Source organism: Ambystoma mexicanum, chromosome 6p (assembly GCF_040938575.1).
Source record: "Ambystoma mexicanum isolate Mex_15411 chromosome 6p, UKY_AmexF1_1, whole genome shotgun sequence".
Classification (NCBI taxonomy): domain Eukaryota; kingdom Metazoa; phylum Chordata; class Amphibia; order Caudata; family Ambystomatidae; genus Ambystoma; species Ambystoma mexicanum.
Window position 1 is genome coordinate 739,611,819 of NC_090935.1, and position 26,251 is coordinate 739,638,069.

The 26,251-nt window shown below is 42.9% G+C and overlaps 1 protein-coding gene across 1 annotated transcript in view; it reads right to left on the reverse strand.

Moving 5' to 3' along the window:
• Positions 1–12,686: 12,686 nt before the first annotated feature.
• The window catches only part of MBLAC2 (metallo-beta-lactamase domain containing 2), a 94,065-nt gene continuing 80,500 nt past the window's right edge, over positions 12,687–26,251 (reverse strand). The window contains exon 2 of the mRNA XM_069627615.1: positions 12,687–17,264. Coding sequence (XP_069483716.1) covers positions 16,879–17,264 — 386 coding nt within the window. The 3' untranslated portion in view covers positions 12,687–16,878. The remainder of the gene's footprint in view (positions 17,265–26,251) is intronic.

A 26,251-nucleotide genomic window follows, 5' to 3' on the forward strand; every position in this document is an offset into this window, starting at 1 on the left:
CGTGGAGGGTGCCCCTGCACTGCTCGGGGGTGGGGGTGGTGGGAGACATGGGTGGGGGCCTGGTGGAGGGTGACCCTGCACTGCTGGGGGGTGGGGGTAGTGGGAGACATGGGTGGGGGCCTGCTGGCAGGTGCCCCACAGTGCTGGGGGGTGGGGAACATGAGTTGGACATGGGTGGGGGCCTGGTGGAGGGTGCCCCTGCACTGCTGGGGGGTGGTGGGAGACATGGGTGGGGGCCTGGTGGAGGGTGCCCCTGGTGGCTGGGGGACATGCGTTGGTGGGCAGTTGTGCAAGTTGACATGTGGGTTGGCTGGGGGGCATGGCCATGGTGGATGGGGTGCCTGCAGGACATGTGCAGGGTAGGCCCCTGTGGTGTGAGCCACCTGCAGGGGCCGTGGAGGGTGTATAGGGAACACCTGGGAGGACCCACATGTGCAATTCACGTGTGGTGCTCCCCGCGCACCCCTGTAATACACGCCCCATGTCCCGCCCACTTTCTGGTGTATGCGCCGAGGTTGTGCGCTTTCACTGTGCGTGTCGCGCACGCCTTTCGGGATGTTGCAGTGACTTGTGCGCCATGCACGGGTTTGGCGCACATCCCGAGGTACACACGCGCAGGGACTTCCATGAATCGCACGCGTGCACGTGCGCCTGTTTTTTTGCGCTTGCGCCAAGATTTTCGGCGCACGTTTGTTCCATGAATCGGCCCCATGGAGTTCCACGTATTTATTATTTTAATTAATTGTTTTAATCTGTTATGTTAATTATTTGTTTTAGTTAGTTGTTTTATTTTATTATTTTCAATTGACTTCAAGTATACAATTGAAATACTAGACTGAACACTTCCATTGGGAAGGCAAATGTAGAACATTTTATAAGAATTGATAAATTCAGTTGGATTTTAATATTATATTGATTGAACAGCGACTTTCAATTTTCATCTTCACGACAAGGATGTTAATTGCATTGGTTTGTTACATTTTTGTAAGAAGGAAAGGAACAAGTTGGATTTTTTCCAATTGTGGCTCGGATTAGCCAAATTCAAAAAAAAGGAGGGTATGTAAGGATATTTGGCGTGTTACAGCACAGAGTCCAGCACTACTGCACAGGATCAATGTGTAGCATGTTTTTTTTATGCAGCGCCGATGCATGGGTGGTGCATTGCTATGATGCAGTTGTTTCAAGCTATGTGTTGCCAGTGTAACATGGACATATAAGTATGGGCAGGTTATTCAGTCAAAAACGATTTTTACATATAAAATGCAAATACATTTTTCACAGTTAAAAGCACACATCTGTACCTTCAAAATGCACACCATTTCTCACCTGAAATGCCTATATTGCAAGAGACACATTTGGTAATTAACAAACTAATATCACTAACAAGACTAATAATTCTAACTCATTAATAAAAGAATGTGTCTTCACTGCAAAAAGAGGCAGACTATGAAAATCAGTTTTAAACACACATTCAAGTTTTTTTTTTCTTTGCCTTCCTGTGCTCTGTCCACAGTAACTGCAGGAAGGCAAAGACTTCGAATAAGCAGGAAATCAGTTTGGTTACAGTTGCAACTGTATAAGCCAAGCCATTGTGTAGAGAGGGTGGTTAGGGCATGATAGAATTGTATTGGTTAGGATCCTTTGGTAGGAGGGAACCAGAGTTTTTTTATTTGTTTAATCTCGAGGAAGGAGCTAGGGAGAGACATCTTGACACAGCTCGAAGAAGGACAGGGTTGACAGCTGGGGAGGCCTGATTCCTAAAGCAGATTCAAATTGGTTGCAGAGACTGGCTTTTCCAGTCATCAAGCCCCAGTTCGAGTGACGGCAGATGCTTGTCCTTGCTGGGTGAACCCCTCCAGAAGGCGAACAGCCAAAGAAGTTACATGCTGAATAAACCTGGTAATTATCTCGCTGAGGTGTGGGGGCTGAGTGTGTACGAGAATATTCAGTCAGTGTAGGAAAGGAGATTCCTGTGCTTTACTCACGTGTTTAATGTTGCAAATTGAGTTCTTGTCTCTGCCAGTCTCTTTTCAGTGTATCACAGATAATGCTGTTACTGTGCTATTTCATTTATTTCTGTAAAGAGTGAGATCGTGTTTAAATGCAACTTTTATAATACACAAAAATATCTGAAAGCAGACGGGTGGTGTGTTTTATATTTACCAATACAGTGCTGATGATGTGGGGAGATGTTTAGACAGTGCAATTGTCATTTTCAAGGTAGCTAAACATAAGATTTGGCTGCAGCCGTGTGCATAATGTAATTCAGTATGAGCAATTATAACTAACTGTGTGTGTTGTAGTCTGCCAGAGGTCTATGAGTCGGCAAAAAGGGAGGCCCGGGACACAGTTCACTACTGTATATAAGATAGTGAAAATACCACATAATAGCTTGCTGCTGTAGATAAGACAGAGAAATTGCCCATGGTGGCACACTAAAAACGAAAAGGTGGTGATTCTGAAATGCAAGCCTGAGGTCTCTCTAGTGATTACACGGAAAATCTAAACAAAAATAAGGGGTTCTGGATATTGGGGCCACAAATAAAACAAGGGAATTATGCTCACCAAAATACCACCAACCATGCATGTCTGTGTGCTGAAATAATGCATGTCTACTGTATTATTGTTGTACATGGCCCAATCTGAATACAAGGAGTGATTGTTGCTAAATTATTTTTCGGCGGTAAGAAAATACCGTCAGGCCCCAAATCTCCACAAAAATACCTAACAGTCCATAGGAACAGCTGTTCCTTTGCAAAGATCAGGGATAAATAATGTCTTGTTGCACTTGCTTTTAGTTCTCACAGAAACTGTGCAAGTTCCTCAGAAGCAAAACCATATTCTCCTTTGCTTCGATCCACATATGCTTTGACGCGTATGTACCCTATATGGCAACAAAGTTCTTGTTCACTGACTCTTTGGTTAGTGTTGATTTCTTGTTTATGTTGGTATGTTTGGTTCTTCCTTACCACATCTGATAGTGCCCGTGTGACTCTGGGCCTTTTTTTGGTTGCGCTATATAAATAAATAAATGAAAATATAAAAGAGGTTAGGGCGCCCCTCTGCAAGAAAGAACACAGCATGATAACCTGTCCTGTGGCAATGTACCCACTCAGAGTCTGCAGCCACATGTTTTAGCTCGCTGTACCTTTCACAAAGAAGGAATACCATTTGCATATCAGTCTTGGTCCCGCCCACTTCAGCAGTCCAGCACCAAAATGCTAGGCAATCCTCCTTTGAACAAGAGTTCCAACAGCAACCCCAGACACTTGCAAAAGGGCACCCTGACCTCTTTTTGAATGTAAAAGGAACTTGGCGTTGGTCACCCTAACTTACATAGGGTTATCCAGACGTGGACCCCTTGTTCACTGTGCTCAGGGTGGCACAGCTCCACCTCACTGATGAGGCCCGACTAAGCCAAAACATGTGTCTGGAGTTGCTGTTGGTACTCTAGTTCAACAGAGGAATTCCTAACATTTCGGTGGTGAACCGCTCAAGTGGGCGGGACAAAGACTGATATGCAAATGGATATTTACTCTTTGGTAAAAGGTACAGCAAGCTAAAACATGTGGGTGTGTACTGCAGCCACACCCCCTGCTGCACAACTTACCACTGCCACCTCCTATTTGTGGCAACGAACAGTACTCCTTTCATCTTCAACAGTGGACGTGTCCTGCACTGCTCACCTTGCACTGGCTCACAGTTGCCAAAAATAATAGAATTTAAAGCATTGTATCCTGTACACAAGTCATATTTCAAAGGAGGGTCTACACTTATTAAGAACTGTTTTCCAATTATGGACCTAGGAGACATCTTAGATCTGTTCATCTACTGACTACACTTAAATGCAAACGCTACAAATAAGGTGGACAGTCATTTGTAGTTCAGGCGTCGAAAAGCAGAGTCGTTGCTAGGGTGCAGTGTGGGTTGGCTATAGCCCGAGGTCTTTTGGTTGTAGACCCAGATATAAGCTAAGGGGCTACAACCAAAAGGCTAGCTAGTCCCGAATCCCAACATTAGTGTAGCACCAGATCTTTTCCACACCTGGCAACGCCCCTGCGTTGAAGTATTAGAATTCTATACCCCTTATGTTGCACACTACGAATGACCATCACACTTTTAGATGCAATTTAAAGACTTGGCTATTTCCTATATAATTGGTTTGGGTATACTGGTTTGCCCTATGCTTTCATCTCAGTGTTGTCAGGCTTATTGTGAGCCGATAGGTATCATTACATATTATCCCCACCAAAAACATTGCTGTATATATGGTCGTCTGGAACGGCCATAGTCAATCTTTTTTGGGTGGGGGTACTTTTTGGGAGCAGGGGTGTACCCCACTCCTTTAAAAATAATGCAGTGGTTGCGGGGGTGTCCCTTGCAGGTTCCATGCCTTAATATCACCGCATAAATATGGCGATATTTTTGTATGGCAATATGTTTGCAGGGATATTAACACATGGAACCGAGCCGATCTCCCTACTCAGATGGGAGGGACATAAATGTCTGAACATTTTTGTGTAAGGGACCCCATTCCCTCTTAAAACTGTCAGCTAATGCATGTAACAAATCCAGGGAATTTTTCCTGTCTCACCAAAGGGGAGCCACCCCCTCTGAGGATAGGTAGGTGAGCCTGCAATGCAATATACTCCCTAAGTGACAAGGCAAGCAGGTTCTCAAAGGGGGTGACCCCTCCTTAGGGGACAAAACCTCCCCAAGCAAAGATTGTATACCTCCCTATTCTGATAAATCACCAATCATTGCCTGACACATGTCAGTAGAACCTTGTAAAAATATACTGGGCTCTTTAAATGGGTTTGGCTTAGTTTCTGACTGTTTATGTGATGCCCCTACCTGAAAGCCAAGGCCCAATACAGTTCTCTGTCCCACAGCAAGCAGGAACTAAAAAGGCCCGAGGCCCAAGCAGGGAGAGGCAGAGCCGTGGCTGAAAAACAGTCATCTGCATTGGAGTGCAGAGGAGAGACGCTATCCTCCCCTGTCACCTGGAGGCAGGACCACATTGGAGGAGTGGTGGGCGGAGAGCCCGTCAAACGCTGCTGAACCCAGGCGAGAGGCAGAGAGACCAGAGCCGCTGAGAGAAACAATGAGGAAACTGCCACAGCCACGGCACTGCAGTGTACATGAAGTCTATTTTCTGTCTGTTGCATCCCTTTTAGAGGCTCCAACCCCAGCCCCCCCTTACCAATTGGACTGGTTACTCATTACTCCTATTTTACTCCTATTTTAATTGGACGGGTTGCTCATTACTCCTATTTTATCATCCTTTAATTGTATGGGGCTGCTCAGTTTTCTGTACATGCCTATATATCCGTCTATGTCCAGAATAATTGTTTGTTTGTAAAACTATAAGTTCTTTGGGGTTTTTCCTTTGTGATTTACAATTTATATGGTTTGTGATCAACATTGCAAATTTCCAAATGAATATTAGTAGCTTAAGCAACTTTATTTGTTGATAGAGTTTTTTACCTTGGTTCCTGATGGGTTTCTCAACCTTAGTTAGCTCACGCTTGTTTTGCGTTTTGCTCCTGCTGGCCAGTATCCTCTGTTGCTTCCACCTTCAGCAGCTCCTTCCAATGGCGCTAAGAAGAATGGCAGCAGAGGTTTCAAAGAATTCTGCAGGCTGCCTATTTTTGAATGGCTAGGATGCACAGGAGAGGAGGAGGCTGAGTGACATGGCAAAGTTGGGAGCCGGAACTGTTTGAAACCCATGAAGCCTCATAACTAACAGGAATCCGGCAGTAGTGAGGCTTGGGTGGGCCAGGTAGGAAGATGGGGTCAGGATGGCTAATTACTGTCCCAACCAATGGGTCATCTTGGCTATGGCCACTTAATACCCTTCCTTCTGCCTATGCAGTGAGGTAACTCACAGAGGGAGTGGTAGGAGGGTACTGATGGGGTAGAATTTGGGCATCAATGGAGTTATGGCCATTAAAGCCACAGTATCTTTCAACAAAAAGAGAGGAGGTCCTTCCTACTTAATAAGAAATCTCAGTCATGTTAGTGTTGCTGGACTTTTTTGCGGCAGGAGCTCTTTGGGAAATAGGCCTGCACAATTTAATTATAAACAAACAAGTGGCAGGTCAATCCAGAAAAAAAGGCTAAAAAGGCTATCTGTGTTAGACAGTTGCCAGAGATATTCTGGGAGAAAAGTGTTGATGTTTGTAAAGGATCAAGAGTACGACTGGGACACAGTGGCATGTTAGTTATTGCCTATAGATGTTTATTTATCAAAATAATAAGATGGTTAGGCAAATCGTATAGATCCCTAATCCTAACTGAGTTTCCCTGCCTCAACAAAACTAAGGAACGTCTGTGTCAGGATGTTAAACAAAAGAGCGTTCTCCGTACTAACCCTTACAATCTAAACTCAATATAATGTGTACAAGGGGATTTCACCAAATCATACTCTCATGGCTTTCCTTCAAAGTTACAAAACATAAAGGTTTCAAAGAGTGCAGAAAGAAAAGGAATAAAGTTCCACCAGGAAAGGGGTCTTCGTTCCCCTAGATTCTTCTGGTGATTAAAAAGTCACATTATCACAGTTCACATTCAATTTCTCATACTCTGTATTCCCATTGATTTTTAAAGGGGTACAGTTTATTCCCTTTTCCACTGATTGTTGCTCTTTATACCCTTGGTGTACTCTCCTGCCATGGTATCACATTACTGTTTCATGAATTCAAGTTTAGTTCATTTCCCACTCCTGGTTTACTCTCCTGCCATGATATTACTGTTTCACAGGTTTACTTCTCTTCCCACTGCTGCTTTACTCTCCTGCCAGGATGTTACTTTTTCATAAATTCAATCACAAGTTTACTTCTCTTCTCGAATCAAGGCCCTTTCCAAGTGGTTACTTATACCAATTGTTGCACATCCAGAACACCCACCACTGAGCCCACCCACCCAGTCTGAACTGTTTCGACCAATCTGACATTCCCATGAACAATTCCACAGTATAGGCTTACTAAGCCTTCCATATGCACATCACCCATTCTTCTGTGCTATTACGCATTGACCGAAAAGTTTCCTTTATTAATTCTGTGCATGAAAGCTCAACGACCGAAAGTGTTTAAATAAATAGTGGGCAAATTGCAATAGCAGCAAATACTGCATTATGCATGTGGGATTTTGCAGTGACCACCTTTTGGTCCATAGTGATCGTGGTGACCTGCTGTGTGTGACATCATGTGTGCAGCTGAGGGTTTGTGTCTTTGTTGAGACCAGTTGAGTTATGATGATGCTGTGGCTATGAATTGTAGTAGCACTCGATGCTATTTTTAGTGCTTCTTACAGCATGTATGGTGTTTATGTGTCTGGTGACTTGTTTTAGCACTTATGGCACTATATCTGGCCCATAGTAAGGGCATTAGCGGTGACTCCTAATAGCACCCATTAGTGTGGAGTGACTGGTAGTAGCCCCCAATGCTATTTTTAGTGCTCTTTGCAGCATGTATGGTATTTATGTTGTCTGGTGACTCGTTGTAGCCCTTATGGGACTATATACGGCCCTTAGTGTGGCACTGGACACTTAGTAGCACTCATTGGTATTTAATGCCGTTTGTAGCATGGGATGTTTTGGTCTTGGCTATGGTGACTCGTAGCACTTTTGGCTTTATCTATGATCGGGTGTTTGATGAACTGCATCTTCTTGGTGCTTCTTCTGAAGTTCTTGAGTGATTCTTAAGAGTGCCCAAGTTGTCACAATGTGTTGTGTGGTGATAAGTGAAAGGACATATGGCATGTTTCAATGACATGTGTTCATTGTGAGTAACAGGGGTACTTTCCTCGGTCTGGGAGTTTTTTGGAGCAGTGTGAACAACAAAAGGTGGGAGCAGTTTGACTTGCCACCTCTGGTTATTAGTTTGACAGAAATTCTTGTATAGGTTTTTAGGAAAGGTTGATGTGGGTTCCCATGGTGACTTCTGTGGGTTCCTTTTGCCCTGGTGGTTATGGGAAGAGTGTGGTCTACCGGTTCTATCTTTATGGTGTGGGATATATTGACCCACTCAACAGCATTTCCCCACATCAACAAGCTGTATTTGCGCAGAAACAGCCAAATGGCTATGCTGGCTGCTGTGAGCACCATGGCTCAAAACTGTGTTTTGCAACAACAAAAATGGCTGCACCGTCCTGCCAAGCACACATCGGAAAGGATGAAACCAGGGGGCACATTAAAGGAGATTGCCAGTGGGTTCACACGTAAACAAAAGGAAAAAAGTGGAAAAAACAGTGTTGCTTTGCTGCAAAGCCAAAATATCCATTGAAAAAAAAACCTTTTTCACCTTTAAAAAAATGCGGCTTTGACACTAATTCCCTCTGTTCCCCTAAGCCAGTGTGATTAGTAAGCCCTACCAAGCCCTATGTGTTTCAATGTGCCTCAGAAAAACCAGGCATGATTCTGAATTGACAAACCCAGTTAAATCAACTAAAAAGAAATCAACCAGGAACCTTACTTTTACTCACACGGCAACACGGTCAGTTTCTTTGCAAAAGTACCCAAAACTGAGCCGTTCAGAGGGAGACTCTAGCTGAGCCATGCCTGCTTCAATGTATCCGTGCTTAAGACCAACTCCAGCATTTCAAGAGAATAACTATAGCTACAGACAGTGTGTGAATCTGCTGGAGATGAAACGTTTAATTAAAAAGGAAGGCCTGCTGCACCACGTGTAAAAAAATTGGCTTTTGCAAATTAAAGAAAAACAAATGCGTGTTTTGGAACACTACACTGGTGAATGAAAGCCTGACAGTCTTTAGCAATATGAAGGGGTGGTCGATGGTGAGACCATTTAACATGGGTTATTTTATGCAACCAGCTTGCTTTAATTCTGCTTTTAAGATCAGAAATTAAAAGGGAAAAAATATGGTGGCTGGAGCTGCAAGTTGAAAAACAGGTTTTCTGCTTGTAGGGGTGGCACCAAAAGGAGGGCTCTATCTCAGCAGATACTGACAACCCACTGATAATTACGGGGTTGAACAGACTTTTGTCTCTGCTGGGACCCAAACAATGAAGCTCCCAGGGAAGGAAGTCTGAAGTGTGAAGGGGCAATATAACTTCAATCAAGGGAGAAACCCCCACCATGCTCTAAAGGAAATGGAAGTTGGCAGCAGTTGAAGGACAGAAAGAAAATGGACCTAGGAACAGAGAGAATGCCATTTGTTCCCCAAAGATTATTTCAGGAATAAACTTTAAAGTCTTCTATCCCTGTAGCAAGACTTTGAAAAATTGTAAAAATGTTGCAGTGATTTTATGTGTGCTTTCTTTAGAGACATGGTAGAAATCACTGACACATTGCCTTGGGATGATTCGCATCTGTGTATAAAATTATGGCATTTTGGGCTGAATCTTTCAGGCTCAAAATTACCAAAATGTGTCAGAAGGGCGAAACAAGGTCCCACAGACTGGAGGATAGGACGGAGATGTGCTGCACACAATATGTAACCTGTGCATATAATTTGCCAAGAGATTGCAATGGTGTAAATGTATGTTTTTAGCAAAATTGGATTTTAAGTAAAGTAAATGTGGGAGTTTTTGTACATTGTAAATCTTACCTCATAAATCTGACATCATTCCCTTGGAAATCCAACCAGTTGAGAGCAATGCAGAGATTAGCACCCCTGTCCAATCCAAGTAGTTTAGGGGCGTGCTTAGTTAACCCTGCCCAGCCTATACTTTGATGATTTCATTATGCACTATGAATAAAGGTAGTTGACAAGACTCTACACACATACTCTTCCCGATTTCCTGCGCTGCGTTCCTGTACCCGTCATCTTCCAGATCCAGACTCCCAACTACCAGGCCTAGCATTGCTGATCCTAATCCAAGGCCCACTGCAGCACCCAAGCAGTGCTGATCCCATTCCCAGCAAGGCCTACCATATAAAAAAAACCCACTAAATTTCCCATTAACAAGGGGAAACCTGTGGCAACTTTGGCATCCTGATCCAGCCTGGCTTGCTGCCTCTCACTGCATGCTGCTGCAATCCTGCTACTCTGATGACCAGTGACCAGAATTGACAGTCCAGAAGTGCTACTCGGTAACCAGGACTGCCCAACTGTTTGCCAGGCGCCCTGCCGTGTAGTGACCAGAACCGTTGACTTTCCAAAATCCAAAAACTAAAAAGTGGACTGTGAGTATCAATTGCCACCCCACCTAAACCCATAGCCTATCTTGTCTTTGTCCTCACCCCACTCTCTAAAGTCATCCTATTCTGACCCCGATATCTTGTTAAAATTCTCAGCATTCTTGCAACCCTGCCATTGATTTCTAGTGCTAGCGCCATCTCTTTAGTAATTTTGTCTTGTGAAATCCTAAGCTAGTAATCCTATTTCAAGTGATTGAACTGGTTGCACCGGGGTGGGCGCTGGGGCAAGAGGGTTGAACTCGCGAATCAACCCTGGAGCTTACTGTGTCCCTCTCTGGTGGCCTAGCCTGAATACTCTAGTGCAGAGTAAAACTATTCTTGCCACAACTGATTTCCTTTCCTTTTCACCCCTTCATTTTACTCAAAGTGCACCTTCTTAGATCTAGTATAACTCCAATTTACCAGCTACAGACTTAATTTCACTTCGATAGTGTACCCGTGATCTATAGCTATCCCCCACCCAAAAAACTGCATCGCAATTTACAATATTTCCCCCATTTTTCAAAGAAACCGTTTTAGTAAATTTACACGGAAAACAGAAATATTTGCAAAGTTTCCATCGTGTCAATTTGATTGTAAACTGTTTTAAATCTTCCATTCATTTTTCGAACTGTATGCTCTTGCTAATCCATTGCTTGTGATTGCTAGTAACTTTACATTGTTGCTTTAGTTAAGAACTGTAATTGTTTCAAGGTTTTTGCAAACATTCTTTATTTTATTCATCCATTTCCGAGTGTCCTTTTAACACTGTAAGGGTTTCAAGACCGTTTTTCACTCTTATTTGGGGATGGTAGGTCGGATTTGAATTCCGTTTTCATTTTCTTAGTCCTAATTACCTGCTGCTTCGTTGTATCCACTCAGAATTGATCATTGGTGGGTTGAGGGAAAATTGCAGGGGGAACTTCTAACTTGGGTGATATCTGTCCTAAATCAAAAGTGCTTCTATTCTGCTTTGCTGTGTATATGCTCCACTAAAAAGTCAAACCCAGTGCATTGCTCACATTCTCATTTGTAACTATCACTCCATTGGTGATTGTTGCCCTATATTCAAAGTGTGTGATTTCTTTTGAATTTTAAATAAATAAATAAATATTGCCTTTGACCAACCGGCCTGGTTCATGGTCCATTGTGACCCATGGTATTTGAAAAGGGGGTGTGATATGAGTGGTGTACCATCCCAAAATTGAATCCACATAAATAAGGATAAAAGCACCTCAGTTAGGCGCTACATACTAGGCCGAGTCCAAGGTGTGCGTGTCGCCTGATTGAAATCCTTAACAAGGGCGACCATCGGGGTTCTCTTTTTAGTGAGGTGTAGCATGGTGCATGTGACCTTCGGGATCAGGGCAGTGATTGGCTGTTATGCTATCGGTCTGAACACCTTAGTGTTTGTTTTTGTGCCTTGTGCCTGCTGAAGGTTTTATTTTTTTATTTGCTCCTTCAGGATTCAGGTTTTCGTCTGGATTCGTGGGGTTCATAGAGTGTCAGTGGTAGTATTATTTTGCTGTCACTTTGTTTTGAGTAGAGTGGATATTCAGAATTGGGCTCATGGACACGGTTTTGGGGTGATTGTTTGGCATGTTCTTTCTGGGATGTTTATAGTTTTCCCCTCAGGTATTGGGGGAAGTGGGATAGTATAGTGATTGATTGCAGTGTTGTAGGTAATACAGTGATGAGTGTGTGGTATTTACTGTATGCTCTGAGAGGTTGTTTAGAATCTAGTTTCCCTTTTGGGGGTTATGTCATACAGTTTATTGTGCTTTGGTTTCCCTCCAGTTGGGGGTGTTTTACTTAACTTTCTCCATGAGTTAGCAAGGGCTTTTCTTTACAGTTTAGTATTGTTGTGTGTTGCATAGGGATGCTTTTGTTCCGGGCATGTTTTGTTGCATGTTCAGTTTGTAAGGGGGAAGGTATGTACAGGCCACATGTTGGTGAATAGTGAGCATGGTGACCTGCTGTGTGTGACGTGTTCAGCTGAGGGTTCGTGGCTGCGTGGACATCAGTTGTGTTATGATGATGCTGTGGCTAGAATGCAGTGACGTGCGGTAGTGCTAGATTCCGAGGGGAACGTTACTTGAGATCGGTTGGAGAGCTTAGCCTGGGTGACGGATGCCGGCCTCTGTCCTTCTTCCATCTTATGCCTTGCGAAGTGAACATGTTGCAGTAATAAAGGAGTTCAAAATTACCCACTTGGTGACTGTGGTCATGCACCTTATGAACTCCAGAAATATGGATTAACTCTCCCATTACCCCACTGCAATCTGGGGGTAAATCAGCCGGACTGAGTAGCAGTGAATGTAAAGCAGTGTGTCGGCATCTCCATCAGAAATACCACCAAACTCATAGTGAGGTGAACATTTATTGCTTTGTGAATCGACCCAAATATGTGCCTCTCAGAGTGACTCACGTAAAATCGGAGCACTACAGAAACAATGCATTTGGTGATGTACCACTTTGTTAGTAATAGCTCAGTTTGCAATCAGATACAGTTGTTTAATATTCTATTCTGTGATTTAATACAACTCACGTGGTATATAACTTTATTAGAAGATCTTATGTATAACATGTGTAATGTCAACATGTCTCTATGCAAGCGATGTAATACCACCTTTCTACAATACTGGGGAACAGAATATTAGGTTATACATTCCTGATTGTAAACAACAGCCATATATAAAAGTTAGTATTATTTAAAAATAAAAAAGGACAGACACTGTTACAAGACTCGAGGGCAAAAAGATCATTTCAAAGCAACTCAAGTTTTAAACTGTTCTAATTCAACACATATATGATTAAAAATCCAAACAACATTCTCTCAATAAGTCGTAACTTTCCATATAACGTCTGCACTGCCATGAAATGTATGGCCAATCACATTCTGTAAATAGTACGGCAGTTTTTGAAGTAATAATAGGGTTAAACAAAGGCCACAAACGTTAATTCTCAAAAGGCAACACTATACATTAGAAATATCATTGAGAAAATCATGACATTTTCATTCACTTATACAAAAATAGGAGTTGGGATAAGAAATGCTTTTGCACATGTATGTCCGATCACCTATTTGTTGCAGGTATTAACATTCATAATTTAAATCCCACTAAAAAGTTTTAACTATAAAGAGTGCGGAGAGAGAGAGAGAGAGAGAGAGAGAGAGAGAGAGAGAGAGAGAGAGAGAGAGAGAGAGAGAGAGAGAGAGATTAAATTCTATACAATCCTTATAAAATGTAGCAGAGGGGAACCTTTCTGTATTCCACTCATTTAAAAAAAGATCTGATTACCCGAACTATTTTTAAAATTTGTGTCAGACGAATTAGTACAAACCCATAATATACATACAGCCTGTGCAATTGGCAACACGATTACAAAATATCTTAGGCAATATCAAACATCAATGTTACATGTTTTCAAAAATGTCAGCATGCTGTTGCCACAGACTCATTTTAATAATCAGGGGAAAGTTTGCGAACCTAGACAAATAATTCACTTTACAAGAGCAACGAAGCACTTTCCAGGAACGCCTAACCACTATATACATTAATATTCTAGATTGGTCAGGTTTATATAGCAGCATACCAGACTTTTGTTTACCTACGCATAGGTAAGCATGACTTCTATTTTGCTTGCAAATTCTGAAAAGGTTTATGGATGTCAATTTATCCTTTTCAGTTTATATTAACATTAATCTCCAGTTTTCTGCTATTTATGAGTGATCGTAAGGGTAAACCATTAGTCTTAAGACGATGGCCCTTACAAATAATATGTATCTTTCATAAAATTGTTAAATCTGGTTAAGGCACGCTGTAAGAACAAACAAAACAAAGCAAAGATTTATAGGCCTGGATTGTCTCTTTGGAACAGGTTTTTATTTACGTAGGTTTATGTAGACGAAATGCAGCACCATGCCACGATGGTCATATTTAAACTGCTCTGACTTTTTGACCATGCTGAGACTTGCAGAGCTATTCCCCTAAAAAACCAACCCAGGATAAGGTGACCTTCATCATGTGGTGCCACGTGGTATATTTGGAAAAAGTTGATACCTTTATTCTAGAAGAGAGTGCAGCTATAGTGTTGACCGTGCTTCATTCAAAGGATAGATGAGTAATGCTAGTTGGGAATGATTTGTCAACTCTCAGATAGCCCAACAGAAATACGTATGTTTAGCCAAACTGAAATGCCATGCTCCGTATGTACAGCGAGCAGACTTGGTGATCCAATGTAAGCTACTGTAAAACCCCTATAAAAATCTTAATATTAATGGGGTAACCAGATGGCCTCCATGTCACAGGGGAACTAATTAATACATAATGTAAAATGGAAGATAGGACTGGACATGTGGTGTCATCTTTGGCTTTAATGGTCACTAAAGAGGTACCTTCACTATCATACACGTTGTGTATTCTCTAAGGGATAGTTTTACAAACATATTTTAACAAAGCAAAGGTCTGCAGGATTTAAAGGATGTCTTAGCACTCCCTCCGTAACCTCCTATCCCAACCAGGTGGTTTCCAGGAAACAAGAGCAGCATCACTCCGGTTTGGTACATATTGGGCCTCATTACAAGTCTGGCAGTAATTCTGCTGTAAGTCTGGAATTATCACCAAACTTTAAATCGTTTCTGCCACCTGGTGCATTGGATTTACCACAGGATTACAAATATTATGAGCAAGGTGGTGTAATTCCCCATTTAGGAGTCCATAAGACTCAATGGAGAATTTTAAAGAATTTAGAATGATTGATAATTCTGTGCAGTAAATCTGCTGAGTTCTGGAGGTACAGTGGAGGATGTAGGTACAGTCTCCACTTTTTCTCCAAACCCATAGTTTGGCAGTGAGGTAATGTGGTGGTAAAGTGGCAGTAATTGAATCACTTCCATTTTACCGCCGTTTATACCGTACTATCGCATTTATAATGAGGCCCGTATAGTATTTTAATTACACATTTTTTCAAAAGGAAAGTTTCATTAAGAAACATTGCATTGTTCCAGGGAGAAACTCCCCTTTTCTAGGAAACATACCAAAGGGCAGCATGCCCAAGAGATAAGTAGTTTGGTAAGTACTGGGTAAACACCTGTGTATTCAAAATTCGGTGGCCAGGCTGATTTTTCATTTTAAGTGCTGAGATCATATTTCATCTGAACTGCTCCCCTTGCACTGGCTCACAGTTGCCAATAGTAGAATTTAAAGAATTTTATCTTGTACACAAGTCATATTTCAAAGGAGGATCTACATTTATTAAGAACTGTTTTCCAATTATGTACCTAGCAGACATCTTATATCTGCCCATCTACTGACTACACCCAAATGCGAAACGCTATAAATGGCGTGGACGGTCATTTGTAGTTCAGGTGTCGAATAGCAGAGCTGTTGCTGGGGGTGAGGTATGGGGGCGCTATAGCCCCGGTCATTTGGTTGTAGACCTGGATAGAAGCTAAGGGGCTACAATCAAAAGTCTAGCTAGCCCTGAGTCTCAACAGTCCCGATATTAGTTTAGCCCCATATATCTTCCAGACCTAGCAACATCCCTGTTGAAGTTTTAGAATTCTATACACCTTCTGTTGTGCACTACGAATGACCACCATACTTCATACTTTTAGCTGCAATTTAAAGACTTGGCTGTTAACTATATAATTGGTTTGGGTATGCTGGTGTACCCTGTGCTCTCATCTCAGCGTCCTCATGCTTATCATGAGCCGATCTCCCTACTCAGATGGGAGGGACATAAATGTCCAAACATTTATGTGCAAGGGCCCCAATTCCCTCTTAAACTGTCAGCTAATGCATGTGACAAATACAGGGAGTTTGTCCCATCTCAACAAAGGGGAGCCACCCTCTCTGAGGATAGGGAGGTGAGCCTGCAAAGCAATATACTCCCTAAGTGACAAGGCAAGCAGGTTCTCAGAGGGGGTGACCTTAGGGGACAGGACTTCCCCAAACCCCCAAGCAAAGATTGTATACCTCCCTATTCTGATGAATCACCAATCTTTGCCAGATACATGTCAGTAGAACTTTGTAAAAAATATACTGGGCTCTTTAAATGGGTTTGGCTTGGTTTCTGATTGTTTGTGTGATGCTCCTACCCGAAAGCCAGGGCCCAATACAGTTCTCCCTATCACAGCAAGCAGGGACTAAAAAGGCTTGAGACACACAGCAGGGAGGATTCAGCAGGTGGGACAACTGCAAAAATCAATGGAGGAGGCCACAAATGAGGGAGCTATGGAACGCCTCAAAGGGAAATAAAAAATCTCCAGAGCAGTAAGTGCCCAGAATGCCAGCCTGCAACCACCGAGGTCACACCAGAACAAAGTCCCACAGAAATATCACAAGCAATGCAAGGAGATAAAAACACCTACTCATCTGATGAGCTTCAAAGACCCATGTGTCCATTGAAGGAAAGAGTCATCGTCGTGTTTATTGTTTGTAAGTGAGAGTGCCACAAAATTATATGTTTCCTGAGGTTGTGAAAATAGTACTAGGCTTTGTCTATGTTTTGAACACTTTTATCTGAGAGTTCAAGTAAAGAAAGCAAAGCATAATGCATCGCCAATTTCTTGAGCCAGTACATTTTTTCACAGTTTAGACCACTTGGTTTTCGGGTACAGCCTTTGTGCCATTTAGTCGAAGTTACAAACTCTTGCACCTGAATAACCATCAAGCATTTCCATTAGCAAGCTGTAGGTTTTCACACAGAATTACACTTTAGGCAAAATAACTTAAGAAGTTGTCCTAGAGTTTCTTACACGCAGAGCTGTGCTTGCAAGTAGTCTGGTGGCAGATGTAGACACCTTGTGACACACCCCAGCTTTCGCAATATAGTTCGAGGCCAGCTGATACAGCCTCTCAGCTCCCAATGTACTGAAGTGACCAGGGAGAACTCTGTCCACGAGGCCTTGATCCACCATCTCCATGAGGCGCTCACAGCTTCCAACATACTTGTTTATATCGCTGTAAGGAAGCCAATCAAGCAATTGCCCATCATAGATTGTGTCTCCAGTAAAGAGCATCTTCCGATCCCTGTCGTGCAAGCAAATGCTGCCCCTCGAATGACCAGGTACATGCATGACCATGAACTGGCGATCTCCGAGATTAATTATATCATCTGAAAAACAAGATTAGAGATTTAGGACATCCTCCGAATGGCTCAAATATGTGCTCTTTACACTAACATACAGGCGTGGCATTTTCCGAGGTTTCATTGTGCTTTTATGTACTAGTCAACATGGTGCCGAACTACTTACTTACAATCAATAAGGCACCACAGCTGGGTCTGTGTCAAACTATAGCCCTTCCAGTCCTTCTCAAGACAGCAGGTAAGCTAAACGTACATTTTATAAGCCATTAGTAAAGTAGCTCACATCCCACTAAATGCAATGTATTCCAGGATCAATGTCAATCTTGCAGAACTAAAGTTTGCAACACGCAGTTACAATGCAAACAGTTTTAATTTTGCTAAGGGGACCGCTTTCAGAAATGCAGGGCCCCTCCCGGGCTGAGAGCCTGGGGGGTCGGCATGCATGCAAAGGAGCACCGCCAATGGAATGGGCTTCCGCTTATAGGGGAAACCCAAAGACAAATGGAGACTGGGGTGTTTCATTTACCGTGGAAATGGTGAACCTAGGGGTCTGCAGGTAGTTGCTGCTACCCGAGAGCCAGCAGCCTAACATAATGCAGAATTAGATACACATCAGCAATAGTGATTAATATATTCAAAGCCCCATGGAATGGAACCCTCAAAATTCAGGAAAAACAGCAGGACTGTCATTTCACCAAAATGACAGGGGTAGCAGAAGTGACATCTCACGACCCTTGACCTCGGATGACATCACAGGAAGTGATGTAATTTCACCCCCACACCCAACTGTCATCACAGGAAGTGATGGCACACACCCTTCAGATGAGTCTAACACTTGTGCTTTTACCCAGAACATTCAAACACACACTATCACATTCCTACAGATTCACCCACCAGTCACTGACCCATAGCACAAACATACATATGACACGCACTTCACACATGCAAAATACACATCACATTTTAAAAAGAAAAGAAAAAGCCTTCTTTCCTTTTTTCCCAGCTTTCACTCTCAACTCCTCCGTGCTGCTCACACAGGGGAACCAGGAAGCTGGAAAATCTTCCTGGTTTCTGTACATGAGCCGCGAGGAACCCGGAGAAGGGGTTGGAGCTAAACGTGGCATGTGACACGTGCCACATGTCATGGCCAGCTCACCTTATTAAATGCTTCCTTCTCCCGCTGCAAGCCCCGGCGCAACCTTCACCCTGATGGGGGAGGACTGGCCCAGGGCCCTCCCAGACCTGATGTGGCGGGTCCCCTCTACTCAAGTGCCCAGGAAAGTCCATTTAAAAAAACTAAATAAAAAAAAAGATTTATTTAATACAGAGGTAGCAAGGGAGACCGCAGGGGTAGCAAGGAAGAACACAGGGGGTGAGGATGCGACCCCTGGTGACCCCCAAATGACGTATCTAAGAAACAGGGCCTTGTTGCACTAAAACATTATTTTACCTGAATCTACAAACATGAAATGTCAGTGAAGAGCAGCACAACATTGTATTTCCTCAATTATCACTTTGTTCCCTAAACATCATGTAACTACATATCCAAAAGTGCGAAAGGCTGAGGTGTTTCAGAGTCGCGGCTGCGACCCCCTGGTGACCGCCAAATGGCGTCCCTGAAAAACATGGCTTTGTTGCACTAAAGTAATATATTATCGGAATCTACAAACATAAAATGTCAGTGAAGGGCAGCACACCATTGTATTTCCTCAATTATCACTTTGTTCCCTAAACATCATGTAACTACATATCCAAAAGTATTCCGAAATTTGATTAAGCAAGCTAGAGAACATGGTCTGTGCTACAGAAATATTAAATGATCCTGTAATTGTATAGGATGTTGCCATGTTTTCAGAAGAAGCACCTTTTGCTGCACACAAAGAAATGGCCCAAATGCAGATTCAAGACTTTGTACCAGAGAAAATGTTTAAAAGATGCTATTTTATTTAAACCGGCAATTGTGGATGTTTTAAAAGTTACAAATGTATATGTCAAAATATGGTGTTGTGTATTGACTTGGCTAACACTTGTTTTCTTCTCAGCCTTGCAGTGAGCTTGACAAAATAGCTGCGCAGAGTTTCAACCCAGGCTAGTTGCTGTTGATTGGGAAAGGCCCATTTATCATTTCTTAGAAACCCATTAAAATCCACAAACAAGGGGCCATCTGGACTAAAGCCCTTGAGTTAATGATCAAGCCCCCACTTTTGTGAACACATCTCAGGAAAAAATATTGTAATAAATATATGTTAAAATACCAGTAGAGGCTGAACTATGGTGTGATAACCTGATATGAATCAGGCCTGTTCTCCTGTTGTCAGGCTTCAAAGTCAAATTAGTACACTTAATGTGTCACCTTTGTGCCTTGGCTCCCCATAAAAATCAACCAGCCTAAAGGAAACCTAAACAAAAGAAGGCCCTGTAAGCAGATCCTGATTAATCATTAGCTGAGGGAAGTTTGGACATGTATGCATTTCCTTAATTTAAAAGCACATAATATATGCAGTTTTGCAATTAAAATACAGAAAAATAGTTTGTCTTATAGATCTACAACTAACCACTTAGCAACAAACGGACAAGTGCTTTATGATCCCAAGGACCTCCTCTATCAACAATGCCACATTAGATTTGTAGGATAATTCAAATGTAATAAGATGATAAATACGAATAACTTTATATAAAATTATCCTACATATTCATTCCGCATATCCAGATGTTCGTCCGAGCTGCGGTATGCCAGAAATCCTTACTTATTCGAGGTGGCATTGTGCTACAAAGAAATATGGAATCAAAGTGATTTCTGCTTTCGAAAATGTGAGAGCAAGCAGCCCCCACCTTCCTCTTTCTTTCACATGTATAGAAATTAAGATTAACCTTTAAGAATTGTTATGTGTATTATATAGGAGTGTCTGACTATGTAGGCAGATCAAAAAGTGTGACATAAGCGTTGGAATATGACTCATGATAAAAGCAGAAATACAGAGTAGCTCTTGTTGCTGCTGATAGAAATTTGACGGCTGGGACCTAACCAAGCTGTGTTCTCAAATTAAATGAAACCATCTGGCCATGCAAAGGTTTCATTCCAACTGGGAACATGTAAGCAAGGGTTTCATTTTAATTGTACACGCTCCATGCCATACTTCATACTTACATGTTTACGGTTATTAACAGCTCTATGACCCCTTACCAGAAAAATACAAAATATTCTGTTTGGCAACATTAAGAACTGTTCAAAACCGATTATGGATTGAGGAATGACAAAAACAACATTGAATTCATAAAATGGGAGTTCTCTCCCGAGTTTTCAAGTTTCTCCGTTGGGCTGGAAGATCAAAATGACAAATGGTCATCCTCATCCATTTTGAAATATTTTTCAACTTGCAGATACCCTTAAGAAGCCTGCAATGCAGCCTATCACTTAATGTGTGCTGAGGATTAATCTCCTAGAGAATTTTCTCAAGAACTGAAGCGTGCATTTGGCCAAATTCCTTGACATGTCGATACCAAAAGTATCAAAACTACATTCCATGCAGTATCAAAATACATAGTGACTTCATTGGTTTGTGATTTTGATGACTCAAGAACTCTCGAGTGGGTCATTATACAGGCTACAAGGACCAAGGACACAAAACTGACCCTACAAAACCAGAGATTTACATTAGCCCTCAGTATTTAGGCTCTAAGTTTATACAGGGCTATACATATGTTTTTCCTTCAGAGAGAAATAATCCGAACCCAGGAGTAGAATCCCAGGGAACCCCAAATGAGAATTTGCTGGGGGAGAAGCCAATGACCACCTCATTATCAAGAAAATTACCCTCCCCCTCTTCCTGGGTTCCTGGTTAACAGATCCCAGTACCAGCATGACTGGAGACCATGCAATACATATATGAACGGTCAGAAAATACATATATGAACAGTGAGAAAATAAGTCACACATTAATCTCGAGGGATACACAAACAGGCTTCTTACTTACAAACATGCAAGAATCGGACAGCATGGCATTCCACCCTTCTACACAATCCAACCCACCTGATCCTGCCATTTATACCTCTGCAGAGGCCCGACCCTGTTTGCCTTGATGAAACTTCTGGTCAGTTATTTCCCATGAACTTTCATAGATTTACTCCATCATCGCTCTCCAGTATCCTCAAACTGTCATATGCCCATATCGTTCCAGGTCACCCTGCTCCCGTTGTAGACGTCCGGTCTCGTCCTGCACAGGAATGGGCATAGGTCCACCGCCTTCTGACAAGTTTCCTCCCAGAAGTAAAAGTCTATTCTTCAAGCTGGCTACAACAGCCTGGATGGCCTTCTCAAAGTAACCTCAACTGATCCAAAAGTGCTGATCTTAGTGCTCAGTGCTTTTACTGTGCATGTTACTTAGTGCTTTTACTGTGCATGTTCTTTATTGGAATGTCAGGGCAAACACTGTCAAAGCCAGTAGTTGCGGAATGCCTTCAGGCATAGTCTGCTGTGATTTAATTAAAATAAAATACTTCTCAGGCTCATATAAAGACTGATGGCATCATAAAAGGTAGAAAGGGGCTTTAAGACAACAGAGACCCTCTCATCTCAATCATTTCAACTACCCCTTTCAAAGGGAGGACATCATCATTATTTATTTATTATAGCTCAGGGGCGTCACCGCTGACAGACCCCACGTTTGCGCTTCTTGCACAAGCATATATATTTCCTTTCCCAGACCACTTCTTTATACCAACCTACCTGTTTTTCCATTGCACAGGGAATTCTACTGCTAGCCCTCGAAAGGAACTGATGGTGGCAACTATAAAGACAGATCACAGTTCAAGGGTGTCTATTAAACTATATGCAGGTTGGAAAAATGCCTAATCTAAACCTAAAATGGGCGTAAGCTTCGACCATCTAATAAAAAAGGGCCTATACTAAGAAACCTATTGCCAAAACTCACAACTAATACAAAAAGGGTGTGGGATGGTTTTCAAGAAAAGAAAGAAGTGTTCACAAATAAAATGTCAGGATGCGGTAGCTTGGGTCTCCCTTGCCCATGTTTTCAGCACGGGGTAAAGTGGGATCTTGGAGCACAGTACACTCTCAAGCTTCCCCAGCATGAGACGACAGTTCCACTTGCAGCTATCAGGGCCGTCGATGGCCAAGTCTGTTTTCTCTTGAAAGTCTCTTGCCTTCGAGGGCCTGACGTATTCAATAATAAAACAAAAGTTCCTTCAACAAAAATGAAAGTTTGTTTCCTGGTTTTACTTCGGATGAGGATTCTTTATCTCTGGGTCCCCCTCTTCCAGGCGCTGACCCCTCTTTACTTTCAGCCTCCCTCCTCTGGGTTCACTATGGCTTGTCCTTTATTCACCAATCTTAATGTCTTTCTAAACAGTTCCAGTGACATCCCTCGGCAGGATTCACCTTTGTCAACACACTGTTTGTTGGGACTTTAGACTTTGCCCCCTTCTCATCGGCATCCCTCTTCTGGGTTCACTCTTGCCAACTTCACCTTCACATTTACTTTCAATGTTTACGGGATTCACTTCCCTTGCTTTCTCATGTTGCGTGATTCACTTCCCTGGCTTTCTTTATAGTTCTTAGGTCAAACGCTTTCGACTGTACAGGGATTTTCCTTGACCTCCTGTATGACCACTTTGACCTATCTTGGCAGCTCTCCTACGGCCTTCTGGTATCTGTAGTTTCATTCAGACGGGGATCGACCAGAGTTTCTCGAAGCAGCACCCACGGGGTGCCGGTTCCCTTCTGCAGCTGGGCTCCCCTTTTACAATTTTACAGTTCTTTGAACTTCTATCACTTTGCGACTTTCATTCACCACAGCCCGGTTCTTATCGGTTCTCCTTTCGACTCATCGGCTGTGATGAACCGCTTGGCTTTCCTCGTGGCTGGAGTCCAGGCCGATAGCACAGAAGCAGGAGTCTCCCTCGCTCCGGCTTATCAGCGTCGGCATGCTCCATGTACCGTTGACATCTGCTGCAACACACTTGGGCTATTGTTCTCTGTCTTATGTTTCCTTCTGTGAAGATTTTGCGGGTCTGCATCGAAAAGGGCAAGGTCGCGTCTCTCCTGTTAGCCTCTCGATATTCGCTGCCTTTCTCCTCCTCTTGAACTGCCAGGTCTGGATAGCGGTCTCGTCGTGCGGTCGGCCTTGATTGTACTGTACTCTCTTGCTCCACCTTTTATCCCTGCAGTGAAGGGAAAAGGCTGTCAGGTGTGTGTGATTCTGATCAATTGGCTGTCTTTGCCTGACCCTTGTATTGGGACATGTCAGGTAAATGGCTCTGGTGTTAGTCCGTTCTCTTGTGTGTCGTGCAAATGTGTTCATGTCAGAAAAGGGGGTGGGGGTGGTTTTGAATGTCCTATGTGGTAGGATGGGGAAAAGGCGCTAAAAGAAGGGGGATACCATGTCTCACCCATCAGTGACCCACTCCCACTAAACGAGGACCCCCCCCCATCCAGGTGATCCTTCCCAAAACACACTAAACTGCCTAGTCTCAGTATGCAATGAAAAAGGTGGCAGAAAGAGTTCTATACACCTACCTTTCCCTCGAAACAACCTTCTCCCTACTACAGTAAACCTACTGTCATGATCTGACCCATAGCCAACTGATTAAGACATTGCAGGGTGGCTGTAGAGGCCATAATATCCAATTCATGCTAATTCCAAACTCCAAATCAGGGGTTTTTCCCATGGTGGAGATCAAATATCTCCAATTGTGTACGTTCCCAAGATGGGGAACTCCCGTCCTCTGGACACTATCTTATGCTAAACGCCAAACAATTGAATGTGTGTAAACATCAATTATCATCTTAGATAACATGTATTCCAAAAATGGAAAATGTTCAAGTAAGAAATATATATACATACATTCACAAGTGTTTGTACAAAAATATTTTTCTTATGAATGTAATAATAAAGTCAAATGCACAACGTGTTTGGAGCTTTTCTCTCTTCATCAGGGGTAGCGTTCAATACATTTGTCTAGAAACAATTCAGAAAGAATTGTAAGTAGGTATTGATATGTTATCTTACGTTAATTGGCTTTTATATAGCGCTCTATAGATCATTGGTATGACCGCAAAGCGCTGGGAGGTTGAACGCTCTCGGGAACCGTAGTTCTGGTCAGTAGAGAGAGATAGTGTCGTAGGATGCATGGGTGCACCAGATAAGTGTGCAGCTGGTGTAGTTGCCGGGTGGTTGCTGCGTCCTAGCGCTTAGGTGTGGTGCTGGAGAAGTCAGTTGGATGTGTGCAGTCTGGTGGGTAGACATCCAGACTGGGCTCTGGCTGCGTTAGGCCTGAAGGACGCATATGTGCGCAAATATGCCGGAATGTGCTCAGCTAGCTGCGTTTTAATAGGGTGATGAGGTGTTGATGAGGTCTTATTCGTATGTGGACAGCTACGCCGAATTAATCAGGGATATAGCTGTGTTCTAGTTGAGTGATGGTGTATAGTAGAGAGTAAGAGTAGTGATGTGATGGTTATCTTTAGAGCGCCCGAGACCAGGCACGTGAACAGGATGGTGGGAACATAGCGACAAACAGACACTTAAGAGACGGGGGAGGGGGGCGATACAGATATATAGCATATATATGTGGATGAAGATATATGGCCACAGCATGGGGAACTGGGGTGGCAGGGTGCACAGTGATACGCGTGTTGGGCACATTCCATTGAATTCTGCTTATTCCATCTGTCCCATTCATTCTGCACGCTCCGTCCATTCCTTCTACTTCATCCATTCTATCTATTCCATCCACTATATCCTTACCATCTATTCCACCTATTCCATCAACTCTATCCATTCCATCCATTCCACCTATTCCATCCACTCTACCCATTCAAACTATTCCATCCACTCTATCCATTCATCTATTCCATCCACTCTATTTATTCCATCCACTCTATCCATTCCGTCCATTCGATTCACTCTATCCATTCCGTCCATTCTGTCTATCTATACCATCCATTCCGTCTATTCCATCCACCTTATCAATTCATCCATTCTATCCAATTCATCCATTCTATCCACTTCATCCATTCTTTCTATTCCAGTTCATCTATTCCATCCACTCCATTCACGCCATCCATTCCATCCACTCTATCCACTCCATCCACTCTATCCATTCCATCGATTTCATCAACTCTACACTTTCATTTATCGCACCCACTCTAGCCATTCAATCTATCCCATCCACTCTGCCCATTCAATCTATCCCATCCACTTTACCCATTCAATCTATCCCATCCACTCTATCAATTCAATTTATCCCATTCACCTAACCCATTCAATTTATTCCACCCACTCTGCCCACTCTTATCCATTCCATCCAATCTATCCATTCCAACCACTCTATCCGTTCCATCCACTCTATTTTTATTTGTTCCATCTATTCTATCCATTTCCTTCATTTCATGTATTCTGTCTACTCTATCGATTCTATCCATTCCATCCGCTCTGTCCATTCCATCCGCTCTTTGTCCATTCCATCCCCTCTGCCCATTCCATCTGTTCCATCTACTCTATCTATTCCATCTTCTCCATCTGTTCTATCCACTCTATCCAGATCCATCCACTCCATCCAGTTCCATCTACTCCATCCAGTTCCATCCACTCCATCCAGTTCCATCCATTTACATCCAATTCCATCGACTCTATCTGCTTTCATCCACTCCATCCAGGTCCATCCACTCCATCCAGTTCCATCCACTCCATCTCGTTCCATCCACTCTATCCATTTTGTTTGTTCCGTCTATTTTATCCACTTCATTCGTTTAATCTAGTCTATCTACTCCGTCTGCTCTATCAATTCCATCCACTCTATTCCATCAGTTCCATCTGCTCTATCAGTTCCATCTACTCTATCTGTTCCATCCAGTTCTATCCACTCCATCAAGTTCATCCACTTGTACAGGAGGGCGAGATATCCACCGATGGGCCCATAGGTCAGTGCTCACCCTCTAGTACCTGTAAGACAAGATAGCTGCACCTAGTGAGGAATGGGGGTGCAGGATTCAC